Genomic DNA, 24,466 nt, shown 5'->3' on the forward strand with positions numbered 1-24,466 from the left:
ATTAAAAGTCAAACACACTCATCATGAGTAAAGATCCATAGTTCAGCAAAGAAAAGTGGGGGGGGCACCACAAAAACTAGCAATAAATCACTTTCACCCAGCTGAACATAATCATTTCACAGAAGCTAGCGAAGGAAAAGTGGCTGTGGCTAAAGCTAAAGCAATTCACAGCTCTGACTCATCCACAAGCAGGCAGCCCTGGCAAGAGCCAAGGTAATGGGAATGAGTTTCACCTAATTTTGTTTGGTAAAGGAAACTATGTCAACTTACTGCAGTTTGGGGAAATTTTTAAAGATTAATCATTTATTTTATTATGAAAATAAACATTTTCCCTGAATAAAACTTGATTTTTGTTTGTACATGCTTAGAAAGAAAATCTGAATTTGTAAAAATCTGTATCTGCAGGTCACGCTTAAGGAAAAATCAGAATCGGACAAGAAAATTGCAATCAGTGCATCTCTAGATGGTATAATCAGGCACGGTCCTGCTAATGGGAACAGGGATCGTGTCAAAGACAAATGTTAGTGCTTCTTTTTCAGGGTCAGAGTCATTTAAAATCAGGCAGTGATTCCCTCAACAGACTACTGAGTGACCTTAATTTGAAATTTCAATGGAAACCAATCTTGAGCGTTAACAGTCAAAAAAAAAAAGTGTGCGTCTCTGGTTAAGACTGAGCTTTAAATGCTAAATAAAATGTAAGAAATGCTGCCTTTGGCATTTTGTTTTTTTATTGTCATGATATCCAATTAGTAGTCAAGCATAAACACAGACCCACACAGACTGACAGGGAATACACAGATGCACATGTTTTTTTTTTAAACTTCCGTTTCTAATTATTGTGATAAACAGCTTTAGACAGCCAAGGCTAACTCTTACAAACGCCAGGACATCTGCTGTTGAGATAGCAGCGGCAGCATTTTGTAAGGCATACACAGTTGAAGCAGCCACGAAGGCACGATAGAGGATAACAAATCCCCTCGGTGCAGAACAAGAAAGAAGAGCATCAATCACAGTGACAGAGGACTATTTCCACCCATGTTAACTTATTTTAGAGAGCGATGTGGGCAGAGAGAAATATTTTGGAAAGAGGACGCAGAATGCTTGCTCAGTCTGCCTTCTCACATTAATGCATTCATTCATCATTAAGTAAAAGAGTGTGAGTGTGCTCAGAGAAGGGAGAAATCAAGGGGAGTATAAACAACCAAAAGTTGTGGTTTTAAGAGTAACGTGCACCAAAAAAATTAAGCTGCAAAAGTAAGCTTTTAGATTACACCTTCAGTTTAATGAAGTACCCTTAATCCACAAGCAGCGTAGTCTTCCAGGCCTAATGTCTCGCTCATCTCAGGCGTGTCTCACTACCTTCCCTATTTTTAACAGTCCTTTGCTAATCCATTCTCCCTCTCCTTCCTTTTCTTTCTCGTCTTACTCTTTGTCCTCTAGCACTACTGCATACATATCACTATAATCCCAATCATTCATCATCATCATTTCATCACCTTACTTGCTTTGGCTTCTTCGCCCTCATTTATCGTATGCAAGGATAAATGGCTTCCTTTCACTCACACACAGCCTCTGTCATGAATGGCTACTGTACAGCTTCAAATGCAACTTAAATGATACTGCGGTTAAAAGAAAATGCTGTTATAATCAAAGCAAAAAGACTTACCTTCTTCTGGTCTCTCCACTGTTGCTCCAATTTGGCATCCAGACGATTGGCAGCTGTTGCCCACTGTTGTGCAAGTCGCCGGATTCGCCGCTTCATAAAGCTGAGGGACTCCTTACCTGTCCCAACCTGGTCCAGCAACACAGAGAGGTCTGTACGGAAGGCAGCCTGGGAATGTGAGAATATAAAAGGTAAGCTGGTAACAAAATCAGGTAAAGTGTAAGATTTGGGCAGCACAGGGCTCACATTTTGAGCTCTGTGGTGCCTGTTTTGTATTCTACAGCAGCATGGGTGTTCAAAGCTTTGGTTATACTGCCAGTAAACACCATAGCTATGAAGGTATGTCACGGTAATTCAGCAATACCTGCAAATGCAGGCTGGTAGCCAAACAATAAATAATTTTGCCATGTTTTTCCTCCCATCTGCAGCACAGAGGGACTAAAATTCAGTCAGCTTTAACACTCATAACGTACTATTACGTACCAGTACTACTGTTACTAGTACTAAGTACCACACGTAATATTAAAGTACTTCTGTCAATGAAATATACAAGGAGCAGCTATGAGCAAATGCAGTCTTTCTAACTAATACTTTGAGTTTTCTACTCTAAAAGCTTTGGTTCAGCAATGTTTTTATAAAACACAAAAATAGTTCAGTTATTTTTGTCAGGGAGTCGATTGGTCTTCATTTGTATTAGCATTCCGGTTAGTTTCTAAAGATGTCGCTCTTAAGACAGTTATTAAAAGAAAGGAAAAGTGAAACTGCAAACATTGTGCAGGCATCACATTTTTAACTATTTCAAAGACTCGTGATACGGTCTGAGTGAGAGAATGTGACTGAGAAAGGTGCCACTATATTCAGATTCAGTGCACAGTTCTGTCCTTGTTCCCTATTTTGAATTTCAAAATCCATAGTCCTGTATTACCACTGCGCAGATTTGCACCTGAAGGCACCGTGAGGTTTGCTGTCAGACTATGTATTAATTTTTTAACATTAAAAATCAATCAGTATTAGCAGCCGTGGATGAGGTCTGCTTTAAATAGGGCGTGAGCAGGGTCAGACGCCTTACTCAACTGTAAGGTTTCTTCTGAAGAAAAGGACTGTTAAATTCTTTTGACTGCTACTCTGGACATTTATTAACAGCTCACCGACCTCAGGCTAGTTTTTTACATTTCTGTTGTTACTAACGGCAGCCTGAAATCATAATACAAAGGCTGCACTTTCAGACGAAATGGCAGAGAGAGAAAAACAATTTTTTGAAAACACTATAATTATAGTACAAACATGCCCTATTTGTCAGTTCCAGCAGTTAACTAACACAATATTGCTTGTCTAAAGCCATTTTTCCTCTGTGGCACTCTGTTTTCCACCATCTTGACTCAACTTTCTTTCCCCTACAAAACTTAAAATTTGATTTTTTTAAGTTTAAAAATAAAAAAGGTCTTGAATCAAGGACACAAGAAAGGTGAATGAAAGCAGATATTTCCAACCCTTAAAGTAAAAACCTTAGCAAACAGAAATCTGGATTACAAGTCATTTGCTATCTTAGGCTTGCACGGAATCAAAAGCTACTTCTCCAAACAAGCACATCTTAATAAATAACTTACCAGCAACATCACCTCGCACTTTACATGCTTCCAGTACACAAGAAATCAGCAGAGCCTGCTGCTATCTTTGAGTCAGTGCTGCTCTGTCTGTCCTGCAGGAGATGCTTGTTATTAAGTCTAACTGACTGAGGGACAAATTAAAGTTTCATCCAAGAACATTTCATACCGAGGCAAGTAATTAACATTTAAGTATTCCATCTGCTGACCAGATGTTTGTTTAGGTGCCAACAGCGTGGGAAAGTGTTACAATAAAAGCCTTACAAGAAGTAAGTATCTACATATTGGTAACATGTTTTATTCATGTCATGAGACAAAAAAAAATCTGTTTCTTTGATGTTTCACTATAAATATTCTCAACCACTGAAGTACTGGAAATAATACAGTCAATACAATATATATGAACAGAGTGGCAGTACAGGCAATTTCTAATTTTTACTTCTTTCTTCTGGATTTTTTGGCCCTTATTTCACAGAATTTTACGAAATTACACATTTTTAAGCAACTGTGGCACAGATTCTCTTTGTGATTTTTATTAACACATCATCTTCACATTGCTGAGCTGGTGAGCCAAGCATCATCACTTGTGGGTTTATTGTACATTCATCAGGTGTCAGTTGGCAGCCTGTGTTTCTAATAGCACTACTGCTCCCTTACTTGTCTCTTGGGGGACTTTGCTGGCTGTGTATGCTGGGTAGGGGGGCTGCTGTGGTTCCTCCAGGCCAGTGGGGGGCAGAACCACTCCACCTCACTCAGGTAGATGAGGAAAGAGCAGTCTGAACCATCAACACCATAGAAGGCATAGCAAGGATCTGATGTCCACCGTGCACGCATCCACTAGAGGACACACAGGAAGAAATATGTACACACACAAAAACAGAAAAATTACTTACCAAAGATTTAATCATCTGACTCCAATATATATATATATACTATATATATATTTATATATATATATTATATCACATATATATATGTATATATATTATGTATATATTATGTATTATATAATATATATAATTATATATATATATATATATATATATATATACATATATTATATATATATATATAATATATATAATTTTAATTATATTCTATATATACATATCTATACGTATATTAGATAGAAACAACAATTAATAACTCACAATTGTCTTTCTGCAACAAGACAAAATAATGGTAACAAAATGTTTTTAAATCATTTTCTATTAATAACTGCACATTTATAAAATTAGGAAGTTCCAGATTTAGGTGTGACCAGCAGAGGAGCTTGGTCTGCTGTGTAGAAGATCAGCTGATGGTAAAACTCCTAAAGGATGTGTTGATAAAGCTGGTTTTAAGCAGGCTGACCACAGGTGCAAGCTGCTTTGAAACCCATCATAACTCTTTATTTAGTGTCATATTTACTGACACTGACGCCTGTTATGTTCTGTGCTTCTTTCTTCTTCTGGCTTTTCATAAAGCCAGAAGAAGAAATGGAAATCTAACAGCTGGGAAGTGTGCTTCATGTATGCGTGAGGAAGGGTGGAGAGGTCACATTACAGAGCCATGCCGCCAAAACCAAATTAGTGTTGATAGAAATCGTGTTATTTTTTCTTTTAGATATAGTATCTTAAAGTTTATTATTTAATTGGGTAGTTATACCCTCATTAAGCCCAATCAACTAGTCAGTTTCACACAGTGAAATGAAGAGAACAGCTAAATACTCACATCTACTTTTCCAGGACACTCTGGGAAGCGAGGGTCTCTCGGCACTTCACACTGACTTGACGACCCATCTCTCAATACTGAAAAGACACAGTGAGTGAACTTTTGCTTCCAGATTAAAACATCAATCTGTGATTTATAAGCTTCACATTTTACAGAAGATATTTACATTTGTAAATATCCAGTTAAATGATCAATTGACTTACGCCTGCTGTGAGTAAAATTAGCCACAATCACTGATGCTTCATTAGTCTACAGGCTTGAAGGCTTAGTTCACTTAAATCAGTTGGCTCTAATGAGAATATTTATTCTCCAGTGAATATAACATTTCCAACAGCAATCAGCCAATGTAATACTATCTATCAGCTCATTTATCAGCATATGGAGCTTGTCAAAGTCTCTTTAAAATTCCAGTCTCGTTTCTGCTAATCGATTTATTTACTCAAAATGACTAGACGTGAACTCGTCTGACCCAAAGGCTGGCCTCTGAGAACCAAGAGGTTACAGCATTACTCACAGTAACTGCTTCACTCCACTTGCCTATGGAAATTTCATAGCAATATTCACTTCCTTCCATAACACAATCATTTACTGTTTATGTCATACATGCTGGGAAGAGCTCATAAATCTCCGTGGTTTTCCCTTTGCAGCCTTGCAACATATCTACTGCAGTGCACAATATTCACTGGGCCTGACAAAGCAGTCTGTCTCCCGCTGCCGCCAACCATCCTTCAGTTACGCTAGCAACTACGTCTGCTCACTTAGGCTGCACACACTGCATTAATTGCTCCAATGACTTAGTTAACTGCCTCTCTGCTGCCGATGTGAGAAGACGGGAAGACTGTGTCCGAGAACCATTGCAGTTAGATTTTCTCGCTCTTTCCCCCTCTCTTTTAAATCCCCTCCTTCTCTCCCTAGTTCTCTCTCCGGACCATCACATCTGTCTTCTCTTAGATTCTGTCTGTTTCCATTTGCCTAATGAAAAAGAGACATTTCTCTACATAAGTCTTCCCTGGGGCTTGTCTCCATCAACTGAAAACATACACGGATTGGCTGCAAATGTGATTACAATAGCAACCACTAAGGCAACAACTGAAAATGTGGTCAACTAACAAGATAAAAACTTGACTTCTGTCCCTTCTAGATGGAACATAAAAGCCTTGCCAGTGTTTGAAGGGAAGGAAATTCTAATCACGTCTTCTAACTCTATTTCTCCTGTTGTTTCTTCTCGCACATGCCTGACCACGAGATAAATAAACCGCCACTGAGCCGTATGATAATAAAGTCTGCCAGCAGTGTTTCAATTCATCTGTGATTAGAGAAAGCAGCACTGTTTTCATTTTGGCGTGTGCCATTGTCCCTGCAGATGCAGAGGCGAAAACAAAAGGAGAAGTAATGCTCATTTATTCTCATGTAAAGAGTTGAGCAATTAGCCTCAAGAAAAAAGTAACAGAGGAAAGTGGGCGGATATTTGGTATTACTGCGGTTTTGATTAAAAAAAAGTCTGTTGTGAACAAGACAACAAAAAACCACACAGTTGGATAAGAGCTGACATTTACAGAGATGACCTCGCCTCCACTTCAGAGCTTCCGTGATGATTCCATAGCCTGAGTTTATTTCTCTCGATTTTTAATTTACTGGAAAAAAAAAAAAAAAAAAAAAAATCTGATATGACTGACTACAGAAGATTCTGGATGTTGACTCAAATCAAACATCTCATTTTTTTCATGGTGGTGTTTTTGACTGTGTATTTTAATCTAGTATAACGACCCATTGTCCAAATACTTTCTACTATGTTTTAATATTTTTGTGTCAGAAGGTGTCAGACAGAAGCTCTGCTAACTGACATGGTATGAAAACTGATTTGTGTCAGTGATAAAACAAAAAAACACCTGAATAACAGATGTGTGTGTTTCTGTTTCTCCTCGTTCCTTTGCATGTGTGGGTCTGCATATTTGTCATCACAAGCTGACAGCTGTTCATGTGTTCAGCTGTGCTTCAAGTTGTAAATTACTGATTACATTTCAGTGGCTGATCTTATGCAGTGGTGCAATGTTTGCGATCCACTCTTCACATTGTGTGAGTCCACGTATACCATCACTGGTACCAAGTGTCTGCCAGTGCCCTCCTCTTTTATGTGTACATTTTTATTGTGTATAATGACATTGTACGCAATTGTGTGTTTATTGTGCATAATGCAAGCCCGTTTCCCTTTGGGGTAACAACGTTAATCAATCAGTTTCTTAATGTAAATCATAAGAGTGGAGCAGGCTGGATGAGAGTGAGGTGTGTCCTGTATACTTATTTATTGTTCTTGTAATATCCCTGTGCTGTATATTAATTTATGATGTTGTCTGCAATTGTAGTCAATCTACAGAACAAGGAAACCAATGATAAGCTGGATTTTACTCACACATATTGTAAACAAGAAGGTGAAACCATGATGATAATGATACTGTACCTCTGCCTTGCACCATACTGTTTTGCAATATCTGCTCCACCCTGATGGCCATGTTAGAGACATTCTGGGCGATAGCTTGGATCCTCTCCACCAGGCTGGCTGGTTGAAACCTGTAGACACAAAACACCTGGACTTAGAGTGAAGAAACGCAGGTGCTCACGATGGACAGATGGCAAAGTACAGCACTTGTGTTACTTACACACCTGGCAGCAAAATCTTCAAGCAACCATTGCCATTCACCCCCATCTTGTGCATTGACATTTAGTGCATTCCCTACTACATACTCTTTCTCCATTCATTCATTCACTCATTCATTCATGGGCTAATGACCCTCCTCTCTTGTTATTCCACTTCTCCACTTGTGGTTTCTACCTTTTTCCGTCCGATTTGTCGCCAACTCCCTTTTCTCTCTTACTTTCCGTTGCAACTCTCCCCCCCTTTTTTTTTTTTTTTTACATTTCAATAGATGTAGAAGTGTTAGTAGGGGATGCAAATTAGTAGACACATGGTTGGAGCGTGAAATAGGAAAAGACCTTCACTGTTAATACCACTTCCTCTCTGGGGTGTGACACTTCCCATTCACATAATAAGATGTGTGGGAAATGTGTGCGTATTATGTGTATATGTTTCAGTTTTCCTTCCCAAAACATTAGACTGCATGGTTGCACGTCATATAGTGCAAAGCCAAGCCTGCACACCCACACTGCTGTGCCCATTATGTCCATTTAAATGATTCACTTGCAGCATGCAGCATGTGTCTGTGTATGCGTGTGCCTTCCTGTCTGACTGTATTGTCTAATCAGCAGATTGTATTAACCCTCATTAAAGCCAGAGGCTTGAATAAAGCACAATAACTCATCATCAGGGAAGATAATACAAATTATTGATCATGTATGTGTGTATATGTGTCTATATAGCATCATCACATGTCTGCTGAACTAAATTAATGCTAACAACAGCAACTAAATAAATAATAAATGATGGGGCGGAGGGAATATGTGAAGAAATTTTTTTGTTGCTTTACAAAGTGTAAACAAAGAACAGGACAGCCATCAAAGTCACAGGCAGTCTCCATGCTCCATTAACATCTTTGTAAGTGTCACTTGTAAGCTTCACTGCGTATGTTTGCACCCTCTTTAATATGTTCACTGCAACAGAGAATCCATTATTTTTAGGGGCATGTATATTTCAGGGACAACAGCTGTCACCAGAATGTAGAAATGTTGTAAAGTAAAGTGATGTGTAGTGGTTTGGTTAGGTGAGGTAAAATTTTGGCATACAGCACACTAACTTGTACGTTTGTCTGAATAATTCACATTAAGTGCAGCTTTGGAATTACTTTTTTCTTTTTCAATAAAACTCTTGAAGAGTATGTACATGTTTGGAAAAATATTTTTCATTTTACATAATTTCTGTTTGTCAAAAAATTCTGTTCTTTAAAAACATTTTTAAAGAAACATCCATTATTAGACAGTAAAAGTGAGTTTTGCTTCCAGTACCGAGCTAAGTATGAGCCACCATCCCAACTCCATCCATCTATTCATCCGTCTGTATCTGGAGATCTATCGATCAACCGGCAAGGACCTATTTTTAGCATTCTTTGCCCAGATCAGTGACCGGTTGATCAGCTTTACATATTAGTGGTTCGGTAATGAGGTTCATTTCAAGCATGTGCAAAACATACACAGCGGTGTAAGAATACTTGCGTATAAGGGATCATGTCATTAGTGTAAGTGATGACACAGAGTTCGCCAAAATAAAACATGGGGGAACCACTGCAAAAATGTTAATAACAACAAACCTAATGAACTTCACCCATGGACATTTTAACCACAAGTCAGTATCTTGAGGATGGGCAGTTGCTAGGATAATCCAGTCGTTAAGTCTGACGTCACTAGCCGTGTCTGGACCTAAACTCCGCTGCAGGTCCATATATCAAACGATCACTATGGCATTACTGAGAGTTGAAAAACTGTCTAAAGTCTTTCATCTTTAATAAAATGACCAGCGTTCTGCTCTACCAGGTGTAACAATTGAATTTAACATCCAGGCATCCATGAAAACGGAATTTATGACATTTAACGGCGTTAGAAGTTAGCAGGAATTTAGCTAGCTTCTATCTAAATACAATATAGCATGTCCTGACTGCCGGGTTTTGGAAACAAATTAAAACGTACAGCTCTGCTATCACTTCCAGCATAAATGAAGACAGAAAACTAAACAGCAGTGACGTTTGTAGGGTTACTGAAGTTTGGCTAGCTTGTATATAATGATGTGCTACGTGACCGCTAGCGACACAGCTATGTTAGCATAATATAAACAAGCTAACTTTTTTTCCACTCGATAAAAGTTAACGTGAGTGTTCTTGGTGGTCAGGAACAAATGTAATCGCATAGCAGGATGCTGTAAAAGGACCAAACTTCAGCCAGGAGAACAACTGAGATAATCCATCCACAATACGAGGTTAGTCATTCATATACTGCTGCATGGGCTGGGCTGTAGTTACATCCTAAGGTTTTAAAAACTGATCTTAAATAAATGATTAGCGGTAATAAAAGCCGAGGGAGGTCAACAGTGATCACTGACTGTTTTAGGAGCTTTTTGAGATTAAATAGAAGAAAGTGCAAAACATTAAAAATGTTAACAACACAAAAGCCATATTAAACGCAGACTACTTTAGGCCCGGAAGTAGGATTCGTCACGTCATCACTTAACGACCGGATTATGTAGGCAAATGGAAAAAAAAAGAAAAGGGTTAATGTCCTGTTATCTGGTGAAATTATAAAGATACTGGAAAGTTACGTAAGTGACTTTTACTTGTTGTATATAAATTTTACTTTTATTTGATAAGGCACAATATGTCAAGTAAAGGTGGGCGTACAGCAGTTCACTTTCAGTTAATTATTAGTAACTATTTTCAGTAGCAGAGCCATTATTATCTGTTGTTTCAGAGAAAAAGTCATCTCCAGTTCTCACATTACTTAGCTATGCTTATGCATTTTATATTATTTTTTTTAAGCGCCGCATTTCATGTCAGTTTTGTATAAAAGGATTTTAAACTAGAGCTTAATTAAGATCAATTATTGCATGTATTTTTTATTGCCACAAATTATACTCCGCACATCTAACAAACTACAGAGAAAACAATATCCACTGTATTAACAAACCTTTCCAAACACACTTAGCATGAATGTGCTCTGTAGCAGTTATAATAAGAGCTTACAACAGAACTAATTATGATTTCAGTCCTCTGTTTCATTGAAGTGAGGAAAATACACATTAGTAAATTGCATCAGTTCAACTTATTATCTTACATTGTCTTACAATGAGAACCAGGATCATTTTAGGTTATAAAATTCGACTGAAACATTAATATTATTTTAGAGAGGATTCCACAAAAGTTCCCAGCCGAAGAAGATAACACAGTGCTTGGTAAGATAGGTAACCCATCTTATGTAAGGCTCTCTTTGGGGGGCTTAACTGTGCAACTTTGCCTCATGGAACATGACCTTCTAATCTCAGCTCTAATTTATGCTACAGTGTAAACTAATCTCGAGAGATGAACACACAGGGAAGGAGAAAGGAGACAGCCAGAGCGGGAGAAACTAAGGCAGAGATGTGGATGAAAGAGCAATAGAAGCAGCTTGCACAATGTGATCCAGATAGGGCAAAAGCAATGAGGAAGACATACATAGACTGGGAGAGTTGAGGATAAAATGGAATAACACTGGCATGAAAGGAAAGGAGATCAACCATCCACTGCAAACAGACCACGAGTGCCAGAGGGACCTTTATGTTAAGGAAAAAGAGGATAAAATAAAGACATCCCCTGTGCCTTCACGAGGAAGCAGACAAAACAGCTTGACTGAAACATTAAACGATGATTATGATCAAAGAAGTACAAGGATATACATATTTGATGGTTGACTGTTGCACGCTACTTGCAATAAAGTTTCCTCCCGTTTGATGAATGTAGACAGTTGGCTCTTTTACAAATGAGCGGAACAAGACAGAAATGAGGAAGCGCAAAGGGAAAACAAAACGGGAAGAAAGTATAGGGGGAGAAGAAACGAGAAGAAATTCACAGATGGAGCCAAGTAGAAGTAGAACACTCTGAAAATGAACTGGCAGCAAGAGAAAATCAATGTTAACTAGAGGGAGGCTTTCTAAGGATACAAATAAAAATCTGTTTTCATGTACTTATTTCTCTCTCCCTCCCATTCTGCTTAATGACTTCATCCTCTTAAGGGAAGAGGACAGCTCTGGCAGCATCCCATCAATGAAAGCTATCTGAACAAAAGATCCACATGACAAGGTGTTAGCTTGTGGGTTTGGCTGGTGTTTTTTTTGTTTATGCTCATGTTGTCTTATGCCACCCAGTTTCATGGTGTTAATAGACCAATTTTCACAAATACAGACTGGCATATATGCCTATACACATGTATAAAGGCACAAACAAAGTGCTTGTGCCACCAAACGATTGATGAGTTTGAAGAAAAAGAATATGAATTGTATGCTATGATTTTTGCAGTCATCAGACATGAATAAATATGGCAGATTTTGAGGAGCCTGGAAAGAAAAGCGACTGGACTTCTTTAGGTTTCTTGAAAGCGTTTCACCTCTCATCTGAAAAGCTTCATCAGTACTAAAACGAAATCAGGTATTTAAACCCTAATGGGAGTTGTTCCTTTAAAAGGGTCATTGACCCACTATTGATCATGTGCCTCATCAAAAGAGCCAAGGTGTGAAAACCCATTGTGAGACCTTGACTTGCCCTACCATGTGACCTACTGAGATCACCTGACACAAGTTGTGAGTGGGCACCCCTTGTGGTGTCCTCGGATCAAAAATGGTCCCTAGGTGAATGGCAAACAAGCATATGGGAATCCTGAGGATCTCAAAACTGCATTGTAGGTGGAAGACAGTTGGTGTTGTAAGCCACCCCCCTGTTCAAAGATGGTCATTCACAGAGGGAATAGGTGGCCTCTTTCACTCCTCTTTCAAACCATCTGTCCAAAATGTGAACACTGGCATCCTCGAAAGATTGGCCTTTATCTTTTAGATGCAGATGTTGTGCCTTGCGTTTATGGAGTGGCTGTTTGGTTTCTCCAATGTAGAGGTCTGAGCATTCCTCGCTGCACTGTACAACATACACTACGTTGTTTAAAATGTGTTTGGGAGTTTTGTCTTCGGGATGAACCAGTTTTTGTCTGAGGGTGTGGGTCTGGAGTGCATTGGGATTTCATGCTTTCTCTTATATACCTGCTACAAGGGATGACCAATGATGAAAATGTTGTTGTATTTGTTATTCTATATGATATCCTACCCTTCTGTAAAGAAGTGCAATCACTTTTTTTTACAAGCTCCTTAGATTACCACAACCTGGACGACTGAGAACAAGTCAGAGGACCTGGACATTACAGACACTGTCGTATCCCTGATAGCTCAATAACATTGAGTAATATTGGCAGACTGATACTCTTAATTGAGATCATCTATAAGCATCTTAAATCCAGAATTGAATTCAAAATCCTGCTCCTCACATACAAGGTCTTAAATAATCAGGCCCCATCTTATCTTAATGACCTTGTAGTACCATATCACCCTATTAGAGCACTTCGCTCTCGCTCTGCAGGCCTACTTGTTGTTCCTAGAGTATTTAAAAGTAGAATGGGAGGAGAGCCTTCAGTTTTCAGGCCCCTCTTCTGTGGAACCAGCTTCCAGTTTGGATTCAGGAGACAGACACTATCTCTACTTTTAAGATTAGGCTTAAAACTTTCCTTTTTGCTAAAGCATATAGTTAGGGCTGGACCAGGTGACCCTGAATCCTCCCTTAGTTATGCTGCAAGATAGGTGCCGGGGATTCCCATGATGCATTGAGTATTTCTTCTTCAGTCACCATGTGTTAATAGACCTCTCTGCATAAAATCATACTCGTAATTAATCTCTGTCTCTCTTCCACGGCATGTTTTTTATCCTGTCTTCCTTCTCTCTCCCCAACCAGTCGCAGCAGATGGCCGCCCCTCCCTGAGCCTGGTTCTGCCGGAGGTTTCTTCCTGTTAAAAGGGAGTTTTTCCTTCCCACTGTCGCCAAAGTGCTTGCTCATAGGGGGTCCTATGATTGTTGGGTTTCTCTGTATGTATTATTGTACGGTCTACCTTACAATATAAAGCTCCTTGAGGCCACTGCTGTTGTGATTTGGTGCTGTATAAATACAATTGAATTGAACTGAATAGAATTTATATAAGAGTATTGGGCTTTTACAATTTAAGAGCACCTTAACAGCACATTGGATTCTCTCACCCAAGGGGAAGGATCTAATGTTTCTGAAACTTTCTCAGTCATCAGGGCTTTTGCACCATTTTAACATCAATACCTTTTAACACCTCAGTAAATACAAATTAGGACCAAAGAATGTCAAAATGAGCCAGAAATGATCCCAAAAATGACCCAGAAACCTGGGTCAAGTAAAACATTATGCCCTCTCATTTAATGTTCATGTAGGTAGGCTAAAGGCTAAAGTAACTAAAGAGACAAATCAAATATTTTGAAGCTACTTTTGAAGCTACCTGTCTCTGTTCACTGACTACAAAAAAACAAACAAACTTTAAAGCAAGTGAATCCAGGAAATTAATTAAATAGGTGTTTCGTTGTTGATTACTTCCAATAGCTGTTGTAGAAAGAAGGCCCCAGCAGTGAAGAAGTGTAGCTACTGATGGAGCCTAGATGTTGCTTAAGGGAGGAGAAATTGGTGAAGCAATGCCAGAGTAGTGATCTTCCTAGTGTCTATGCCTAAGGGCAAACTTACCAATCTAGCAGCTTATCCACTGCACAGTAAAACCGAGTGAATCAAATCTGCATCCTTTCCCCCTCCCTCATCTTCACCTCCCATTTCCTCTGTCCCTTTCCCTCCCTTTGCTCCTTTTTGTACTTTAATGAGTGGCTGCCCTGTGGGCGAATCATAGGCTGGGGCCTCAGACATCAAGTCCCATTCACTGCTACATTGGAGTGTGTCAGCACCAATGAAGCTCACATTGTGATGGGACTGCCGCCCAGTGTATATGTGTGTGAGTGTGTGCATGGGTGTGTGTGTGTGCCTGTCTGGCCTGGATTTGGGATATGTTTTTATAAAGTGCTTTCCTCCCATTTGTTCCTCTCCCTGCTGGAAAAAAAATCACACTTTACCACGTCACTCATTCCCAATTTCCTTGCTGACACACACTCACTCATTCTGTGTAGAGCAGCCGGAAGAGAACGTGCAGGGAGGAAAACAGGAACGTAGAAAGAAAAGTGAGACAGAGTTATTAAGAACAGGGCGGAAAAGAAACACAGGAAGCATACGAGAGGGGAAACGATTGAGTGAATGAAAATTACTGAACTAAAGAGGAACGTTAAGTCATCAGTGTTGTGATAGTCACTCTGGTGTGCGTGTGTACAGCCATAATTTCTGCAGGTGCACAGATCTGTGCACTTTTCTCAGGATCAAACTGCTTTTTAGCAGGAATGACCTCACATTAACTAATATGTGCACACACACACACATACATATTACTCCCCATCACAGAAGTTACGATTACGAATACATGGTTGTGTATGTGTGCCCATTTCTATCTGCCCACCACTTTCCTTTGTTTCTTATTCTGCATGCTGAATCAAAACTTTCATTCCAGCTATCAAAACTCCTCCACTCCAAGGGTCTCCTTCTAAATCTGAAACAAATTTCCAAAAAAGGATTATTGTTAAAAAAAATCAATGTTTTTTGTGATAACAATGTGTTCTGGATTAGATTTTATATTACTCACAGAGCACCAGTGCTGAGTTAAACTTTGTAATGAGAGAATTGAAGAAAGTTGCACTGCTTGTAGAAAAACTTGAGTCAATCTCTAACCTTGATTTTTTTTCCTTGTCTATTTTGTGGGTTTGCTCTACAGCATGACCAATAGAAATTGGCTGCTATCCTTGCCTGACTTTGGCATACCTAAAATATACTGGTGTAAATATGCTGCAAGGCTTTAGGTATGAGTCACACAGTGACCCAATACCTCAAACTACTTTGTGAAAATTGTTGCATTGAAAGTAAATTTCTATTATTGATATCAAACACAGTTGAAATATATTGTATGTACAAAACTGCCCACTGGGCTTTGGAAACAAGGAGACACTGTAATGGATTTTTTTTTTTTTAATGAGTGGCTAAAAGAACAGTCAGCAAGATATAAGACTTCACAGAGTCACATGAAAATAGTTTTCACATGATTATATCTCCTACTTTACCCAAATACACCCAAGTCCTTGCATTTCCTCCTTGGCAGGTTTGTGGAGCGCCAGCATCTTTTCATGTGTTCCACATCCCTCATGTGTTAAACAACAGACATAGAGCAAACACAGACTTTCTTCTGTCCATAACACTTTCTATGTATCTAAGTTTAAGTTTTGTGTCACTTCATGTTGAGGACCTGTTAGGTGGCCTGTTTCCTTAACAGAACATTTTCATGTAGTTGTCTTGTTGCACACCTTTTAATCAACCTTTCTGACTATCAGGCAGCCACAGGCAGTTTGTGTCGTTCTCTTAGTAGGAAGCAGCACACCATTATATGTTTTCAATTTTATTTCCTAAATGAATAAATATCCAGAACAAGAAAAGAAAGTGTTTTTGGCCATTTTAAAAATACTATAATTGAACATACAGAGGCTGATGCTTCATCAACTCACCAATTTCAGCGCTTTAATTACCACAAAGTTTTTCAGCTGTTAAAACATAATTTAGTTTTTTTCCCCTAATGATCAATTAGCATTTCAAAGGATATCAAATGATAAACTTTCATAAGTAACACAACGTTCCAACAGAAAACTGGAGTGATGGTTGCTGAAAATAGGTCTACCACTATGCAAATACTCCATTCAAATAACTCCTGTTAAATGAGACTATTGACAATTAAATGCCATTTTGATTTGATTTAATATCATATTAGATGAAAACAAATGTGCATTTTAAAAATATTTTTTGTTGCCTTTTTTAGCAGTAGCAGTGAGCTCTAAATTGAGTTAAATTAGGAGAAAACACAGCAAACACCTACTCGCATCAAACTGAGTATGTGTTCCAGGTTAATTTTGTTAGCTTGATTGCAGCAATCACACTCCAAATGTTGCCCTGTTGGAGTTTTTATACTTTCTTTTACTCAGTGGTTAAAAAAAAAGAAAACAGTTACTGTTTTGGTGTATTTTGAATACTTATTTTAAAAAATACAATAAATTAAAACACCTCACAAAATAATAATAGTACTGACCAGACACTATCTATCATTGTGGCTGGAGAGACCTTGCTAAGATTTATTCTCTACCATTCAGATATCATAACTAAATGCTTTTATAATGCTCATACACTCCATATTTTATGCCCGCAAGACAAACACTTTTAATTAAATATACATCTGTTTTAACATGCCCAAAAGACCTCAACCATAAGGCGAGAGGAGGCATCCTAATCCGATGGCCAAACCACCTCAGTTATTTCCTGTTGACAAAGAGGAGCAGCAGGTCTGGTTTGACCCCTCCTTAATGACAGAGCTCTTCACCCTCTCACCGTGGGTGGGCCCAGAAACCCTTCAGAGGAAGAGTGTTTGTACCCACTGTGTTCTTATTGCTTCACTTACTGCCCACAGATTATAGCCACAGCTGAGGGTAGGATCGATGATTACCGCAGATGCTTTATCAATCTGTCTGTCAATCTCCCACTCCACTTTTGAACAAGATATGAAGATATACTGGATGTACAAATCCAGTAGTTGTAATGTCATATGCATACTCTATGCATGTATTATATTAATTGCTATTAGGAATGCAAGAAAAAAAATCAAGAAGGGACCATTATTACCAGTGTATGCTTGTCACATAAGAACCAAATTAATAATTAATAATCCACAACTAAATCTCCAAAATCTTTTGCAAACGGTGAAATCTGAAAGAGATACTACAAGGTGGTATCAGGGGAGAATGCTGCTAAGAAGCTTTGGATGGTAGTCTGTAGGAGGACTTTGAAAATCAAGAAGAGGAAGCGAGTCAAGGCAGAGACATGGATTAAATGGTGGAAGCTGAGGAAGGAAAAAATGTTGCACAGAGTTCAGGGAGGAGTTGAGACCAGATAACTGAAAGTACAACTATAGTACTGAGAGAAAGTGCCAACAGAGGGGTTTGGTGTACTCTCTGGACAGAGGAATGAGGACAAGGTGACTTTGTGGTGAAATTAGGTACAAGTGAGTAAAAGAAACTATTCAAAGGAAAAGGTTAGCAAAGAAAACTTGTGATAGTCAGGGAGATGAAGACAATAGACAGGGATACTGGGAGGCTAGGCCTGCAGCAGAGAAAGGGAAAACCTGGTGTTGTATGTGAGGTTGGACTCTAACAAAGGAAAAAAAGACGTATATTTACTGGCTAGACAGAGAGATCAAGATGGAAAGGATGTACAGCAGATTAGGGTGATGAAGGATGTGGATGGAAGTGCACTAATAAGTGAAAAGAGTGTGTTGAGAAGCTTGAAGGATTACTTTGAGGAGCTCATGAATGCAGAACATGAGAGAGAGAGAAAGGAGGACAGATGAAGGACAGTTAATGAATTAGGAAGTGCAGAGAATTAGTAAGGAGGAAGTGAAATCAGCTATGAAGAAGATGAGGGGAAAGGGCCCAGATACATACCTGTGGAGGTATGGAGATGTTTAAGGTAGTGGACTTTTTAACCAGACTGTTGAATAAAATTAAAGAGAGTGAGAGGATACCTGAGGAATGGAGAAGACGTGCGATGGCACCAGTTTTCAAGAACAAGGGTGATGTGCAGAGGTGGTCAAAAGGGTAAAGCTAATGAGCCATACCATGAAGCTTTGGGGAAGAGTTGTTTAAGCTAGGTTAGGAAGAGTGGTGACAACTAATGGGCAGCAGTGTGGCTTCATGCCAAGAATGAGACTGCATATACATGTTTGCTTTGAGAGTGTTGATGAGACATATAAAGAAGGGAAGAAAGAGTTGCTGCTGTGTCTCTGTGGATCTATACAATAGGTTGCCAAGACAAGGTCTGTGGTACTGCATGTGAGGGTGGTGCAGGACACATAAGAGGAAGAAAATGAAGAAGAGAGTCCAGACAAGGATGAGTGGGTGGAGATTATATCTCCAGGGTGATCTGTGACAGAAGGATAGCACCATAGGGGAAAGGTGTCTGGTTTGGAAAACTATGACGCTGACAAAAAGAGTTAAAGATGTATAGATTTTGATTGTGAGTGACCAGAATGCACAGGCTTAGAAATGAGAACATCAGAGGAACAGCTCAGGTTGAGCAGTTTGGAAACAAAGTTATAGAAGCATGGCTGAGATGGTTTGGACATGTGCAAAGGAGAGACAGTAAACATACTGGACAAAAGATGTTGAGGTGCTAGGCCATAGGAAAGACCACAGAGAAAATTCATGGATGTGGTTAAGAAGGGCATGCAGAGAGTTAGTGTAACAGAGGATGATACTACAGATACACTGAGATTGAGGCACATGATTCACTGTGTGGACCCTAAACGGAGCAGCCAACAGAACTAACTTCAGCATCATAAAATACAATTATTTGTGAAACATAATCTGTTTCTTATACCAATAATTACACAGTTAAAAAAGTTACATCATCAATGCTTGTTGGGTAATGCTGGCTGCAAAAGGGACTTTGAACTATTTGCTGTCATGCTAGCTAACGCCATCTTTTATTCCAATTTTCACAAAGTAGTTTGAAGCATTGTGTCGATACCACTTGTCTACATCAGCTGTGACTAATACCTTATAAATTCATTAAAAAAAGCTTTACTTTATACAAAAATAATATTGGGACATACAGTGAAACCACTAAAACCTACAAACCATACTGCCCAACGCTACGTGGAGATGCTATTTAACTCAGTAACAGACTGTGTTAGTACTACCGGTACTGTAGTTTGAGGCCATCGCTTGATAAAGTATGACCACATTATCTCCAAAAAACAAAGATGTGAACCAAAACTATTGAACTATAACCTTGAAATTCTCAATATAAAGGTTAAACAGAATCGGGCAGCCTTGTTGGAATGAAATCCCCAGCATGAACTTATTGCTGGCACTGTCAAACAAGCTCTCACTACCACTGTACAGGGACCAAATAGCCTGTTCTTATGATTCAGTTATCCTAATTATGTATTTGTGAAGCATAATCACTTGTTACTACATTTTTAACTAATTTAGAGAGACCCTGCAGTACATCTATTCATTATTTAGCTGTGATGTTGTAAGCTAACAGCAATTCTAGTGCTCAAGGGCAAACTGGACTAAGTGTTTAAAAGAGGATTGTGACACAGCATTGATTTCGGCTCATGTTTAAAAGCAATTACATCTTGCCCATAGTATAAGTATCTATTCACCCCCTCAAAACAATGCCCTTCAGTAGAGTAATACATGAATACCATCCTACTTTGAGTACCTGACAATATACAGAGTTACACTCTCAGCAGGGTACTTCTCAGTAATGGCCTAGGAGTAGAACGGCTTCCTCCACATTAAACAGCCCATTACTAGACATTGATTGCAGTTAACACCAACGTCAGACTGTATTAATCGTTCCATTCTTCCGCTCGAGTGCCTCTGCACGGACCTGAACCTGAGTGCTTATCTGGGATCATTTAACAAGGTTTGAGGAAGTGAAGGGATTTCTGTCAGTGTATATCACATCACTCCTGCTGAGTTTAGTCTGGCTGTTTGAAAATGAAAGTTGTAAATGAAGTGAACGTTATAGAAAGAGACAAATCAGATGTTTCAATGCTAACGGGGCAAAGAGGGGAGCAGTCTGATAAAAGCTAGAATAGCAAGGTCATGCAAGACTTGTCTGTTCCCAGCAGGGATTTTGAGTTACCAGTCAGCAATTTCCACAAGTGGCTGTAGGAGGGGGGGAAAGGGAGAGCAAGCACCTAAGAGCTAAACACAATATTGCAAGGAGTAAAAAGGAGAGAAGACAGAAGTCACAACTATAGTGGTGACAGGGAGATGCTGTACATGATAATAAGGAACTCATCTTAGCAACTGCAAAGCCATCTGGACATACAAGGGAAGATGAAACTGGAGCGGAAATTGGCCAAATTTAAATCACAAAAAAGGATCTACAGTACCACGAAAATGTCTGGGGCCACTTGTTGTTTCTTTATATATTGCTAAAATATAAAGAAATGAAGAGGAAAATGGGAAATAGTTAAAGTGAAAATATAAATGGAAATACAGTATATAAGGCAAAAGCACAGTTTGTGTAAATCTAACGATCTTGAAATTAAGTGTATGGTATGACCAGTCTGTAGTCTCTCAGGCAAACTTTCTTGTAATTTCTTTAAGTAATCCTCAGGAATAGTTCTCCAGGTTTCTTGAAGGACATCCAAAGCTCCTCTTTGGATGCTGGCTTCCTTTTGTTCCATTCTGTCAACATGAACCCACAAGCTTCAATAATGTTGAGGCTCAGACTATGGAGAGGCTGATCCATGACTGACAGTGTTCCATTGTGTGGTTTTCTATACAGGTATGCCTTTTCTGCATTGGCAGTGTGTTTGGGAGGACTGTCATGCTGAAAAAAACGTTGCCAGTCAGATGCTTCCTAGATGGTATTGCATGGCGGATCACAATCTGAATTTGTACTTTTCTGCACTCATAATTCCATCAATTTTGACACTTCCTATTTTATCCTCTATTTGTACAGTTTGAGACATTTTCCAAGGACACACTGCACACCATGCCAACATAGGCCCAAAGAACTATTCATTTTCAGTTAATTGTTAGTAGTTTTCAGCTAATAGCTCTTTGGGAATCAACTGATTGGTATCTGTGCCTGTCAAACTGTGGAATTACTTAGCACTTAGTTCCTCCTACGCTGGGCGGCGCATCGGGCAGTTGGTGATCTCCATCGATGTTGGTCAGCAGCGACTGCTTCAGCTTTGTCCCAGGCAATGTCGACAGTTCTCAGATCGTCCATGAATGTTCGACGCCATGTGGTCTTTGGTCGGCCTTGCTTTCGCTTGCCAGTGCGTGGACGCCATGTCATGGCAATCTTAGCTGGGCGATGAGGGGGTAGGCGTAAAATATGGTCCGCAAAGCGGAAGCGCCTTTCTGCAACAACATCGGCTAATGGGCGGGTGCCTGCTCTTCGTAGGACCTCCTCATTTGTTATTCGGTCCCGGTAGGAAATTCTCAGGATTCGCCGCAGGCCACGTTGTTGAAGCACGTTCAGGTGTTGAATAATTGCACTTGTTGAGCACCAGGTTTCACTAGCGTAAAGTGCAGTAGGGAAGACGATAGAGATCAATAGTCTGATCTTGACCCTAACATTCAGGGAGGTCGAGTTCCAAATAGGTTGGAGACGTCGCAGGACACCAGCTGCCTTCCCTACTCTGGCGTCTGTGGAATATTTGGCATTTTTTGTACATTCAACTAAAAAATGTTTTTGAGAAAGGCTGCTACTAATAAGGTGCCTAAAAATAAAATTTAAAATTGGTTCTTTTCAACGCTGGCTCATCCTTCGTATTAGTTGCTTTTTATGCGTTAATGACGTTTAATGTTGTAGATCGGTGGTGAGTGGCTAAAATACAAAAAAGACCCTTCGTCTAAAAATGGTCAGATATACGAATTAAACTGAGGATGAGTGAAAAACACTTTGAAGGGCCCTCAGAAGGCCTTTTAAAGTGTTAAAAGTGGTTACAACAAAGTCTGGCTCCTTGGAAGCAAAACATAAAGAAATGATGGGCGTCTCAAGACTTTTGCACAGTACTGTACTATATATTTTTTAATCAATTCCCCGAACTTCATATGTATACGAAGTATAAAACTCAGACTGATAACAGTGGTAACAGTGTTTTTATAGGAAGAAACCTTTATATGTTGATTAATGATTGATACTGGCAGATGCAGTTTCGAAGACAAAAAACATAACATAAACCTGTATTTATTAATATATAATCACTATAAACATTTATGAAGGACATTACGTAGGAGAGGTGATCTGAATAGAGTAAACCGTTAACACACAAGAACTGTAAGAAGAACTAAAAGAACTGAAAAAACATACTGTACCTGTTTATGGCAGAGCTGAGCTCATCCAGGCGCCTTGCGTCAGTGGTGGAGGTGTTGTCGAGTTTGGACAAACTGTCCATCCTCTTCAGAATCACCTCCAACATGTCGCTAATCTTCCTCAGCACACCACGTGACTCCACGCCTCCCAGCACTGAGTGGAAAGACAGACGTGAGACAGGAGATGAATGAAAGCTGGACAGTGAGTACATGAAGCTTGCAGAACAGCACGCACATTAATCATACAGCCTTCAGCTCTTCTGGCTCACCATACTGTTGCTGATTTTGGCTGTGTTCTTGTTTTGCACAACTGTCACTATGCACTTGACTACAATGAAGATCAAAAGCAAAGTGGCAAACAATGCAAAAGTCCTCAAACCGATTTGTGAGGATTTCCACTTAACTTCTGTATTGTGTGTAGGAGCCTCAATATCACTTTTTTCTTTTTCTTTGCAAGGCTGTCAAGAAAACTACTTGTATAGTAATGAATTTTGCTTACAAGGAAGACTGTAATACAGAACGTCAGCCCATCTATGATCTTTGGTGTTGGTCGTGGCCAGTACTCCAATACTTACAATTTAAGTTCTTATCCAAAGATAAATGAAGTCAAAACTCTTTGAACTTTGTTGTGTGTCCCTATTTTTGGTGTGTGTTTCAGTTTTAAATCAACTCATTTATTAAATTAATTCCAACCCAGCAGGACTCAATAGTACCTCTAATTTAACTAACCAATGCTCATGAGTTGGATTAGACCCATCTTTGAAATCTCTCTTCCTTTTGATCTCAAATACAGGCCGATAAAATTTTGTCACAGGTGGGATGCTATCACGTTGCCAAAAATTGTTCCAGTGAAAGACTGCTAAATTACTCAAAAACTGCACGCGCATAATGGTTCCAGAATTTGGCACACACATGCACATACTATGAATTTATTGAGAGGCAATGCGATTTTATAAATTTGACTTGCACAGTTATCGAAAATGTTCTGGCACCGAAAGCTCATCCTCACCCTACCATTTCAGACTCATGAGAGCAGCTCCTCTTCAATTCAGCCCGTGTGTTATTCTTCATCTTAAAGTCTAAAAGCCAACATTTTGATTATGTGTCTTTAACCTGCATATCTCCAGCTTGATCTCTTCCTGTCTGTCTGCAGCAGTGCACATTACCCAGTGATGTATTCTGATCTCTCCTCATAAACTGGATTTTGCTCGGGTCAGAAAACCAGACACTCTGGAGTCTGTCTTAATGTAGACTTATCTTTATATCCTTTGATACCCTTTGATATAAAGATATGAGGGTGAGATGTCCACCAAGGCTATATGGAATATAAAAAGCCAGCAACTAATTATGCTGGAGCGCTCAGTCACTTTCTTTTTCTTGCATGTTCTTCTGTCTGTCCATGTGAAATCCAAGAGGAGAAATCGAAAGGAGTGGCTGTGCACACAGTTGTGTGTGTGTGTGTGTGGAAAGATGAACACACTGGCCATCAGAGTTGAAAAGTGACTCATAACACAAAAGAGCACATACACAGTAGCAGAGACAGTGAGAAGAGAGACGGTATAAAAAGGTTTACCACACCTCATTAGGATAATTACACTGACTCTGGCAGGGTCAAGAGTGCCTATGAATTCAGTCATAATGGACCAGAATGAGGAAGGTGACTGAAAGCATGAGACACAGATGGAAAGCTTTCTCATTTAATTACTCTTCTCTATTTGGTGTATGTACTGATCATCATTTTTAAAGAAAAAAGTAATAGATAAATTATTCAGAGTGAAAACTAGTGTCCCAGGAAATGGAAATTATTCCAGCAAGATTCATGTAAAATCTTGGCAATATTTTATCTTTTGTTTAGCTGAATCATGAAATAAAAATAAATCACATACTTTACCTCATACTGATATATTACCTCATTTAAATCAGATAGGG

The 24,466-nt window shown here is 39.2% G+C and overlaps 1 protein-coding gene across 2 annotated transcripts in view; it reads right to left on the bottom strand.

Annotated features, from left to right (window-relative positions):
• LOC102294986 (alpha-1,6-mannosylglycoprotein 6-beta-N-acetylglucosaminyltransferase B) overlaps nucleotides 1-24,466 on the bottom strand; it is a 117,328-nt gene that overhangs the window by 57,632 nt on the left and 35,230 nt on the right. For both annotated transcript variants that reach the window (XM_005934444.3, XM_005934445.3), the window contains exons 3-7: nucleotides 22,541-22,691; nucleotides 7,439-7,548; nucleotides 4,981-5,057; nucleotides 3,925-4,104; nucleotides 1,667-1,831 (exon numbers count right to left, since the gene is read on the bottom strand). In XM_005934444.3, the coding sequence (XP_005934506.1) occupies nucleotides 1,667-1,831; nucleotides 3,925-4,104; nucleotides 4,981-5,057; nucleotides 7,439-7,548; nucleotides 22,541-22,691 (683 nt within the window). The remainder of the gene's footprint in view (nucleotides 1-1,666; nucleotides 1,832-3,924; nucleotides 4,105-4,980; nucleotides 5,058-7,438; nucleotides 7,549-22,540; nucleotides 22,692-24,466) is intronic.

The sequence above is a fragment of the Haplochromis burtoni genome, unplaced genomic scaffold (assembly GCF_018398535.1).
Source record: "Haplochromis burtoni strain Fernald_Lab_line unplaced genomic scaffold, NCSU_Asbu1 Contig_181, whole genome shotgun sequence".
Lineage (NCBI taxonomy): Eukaryota > Metazoa > Chordata > Actinopteri > Cichliformes > Cichlidae > Haplochromis > Haplochromis burtoni.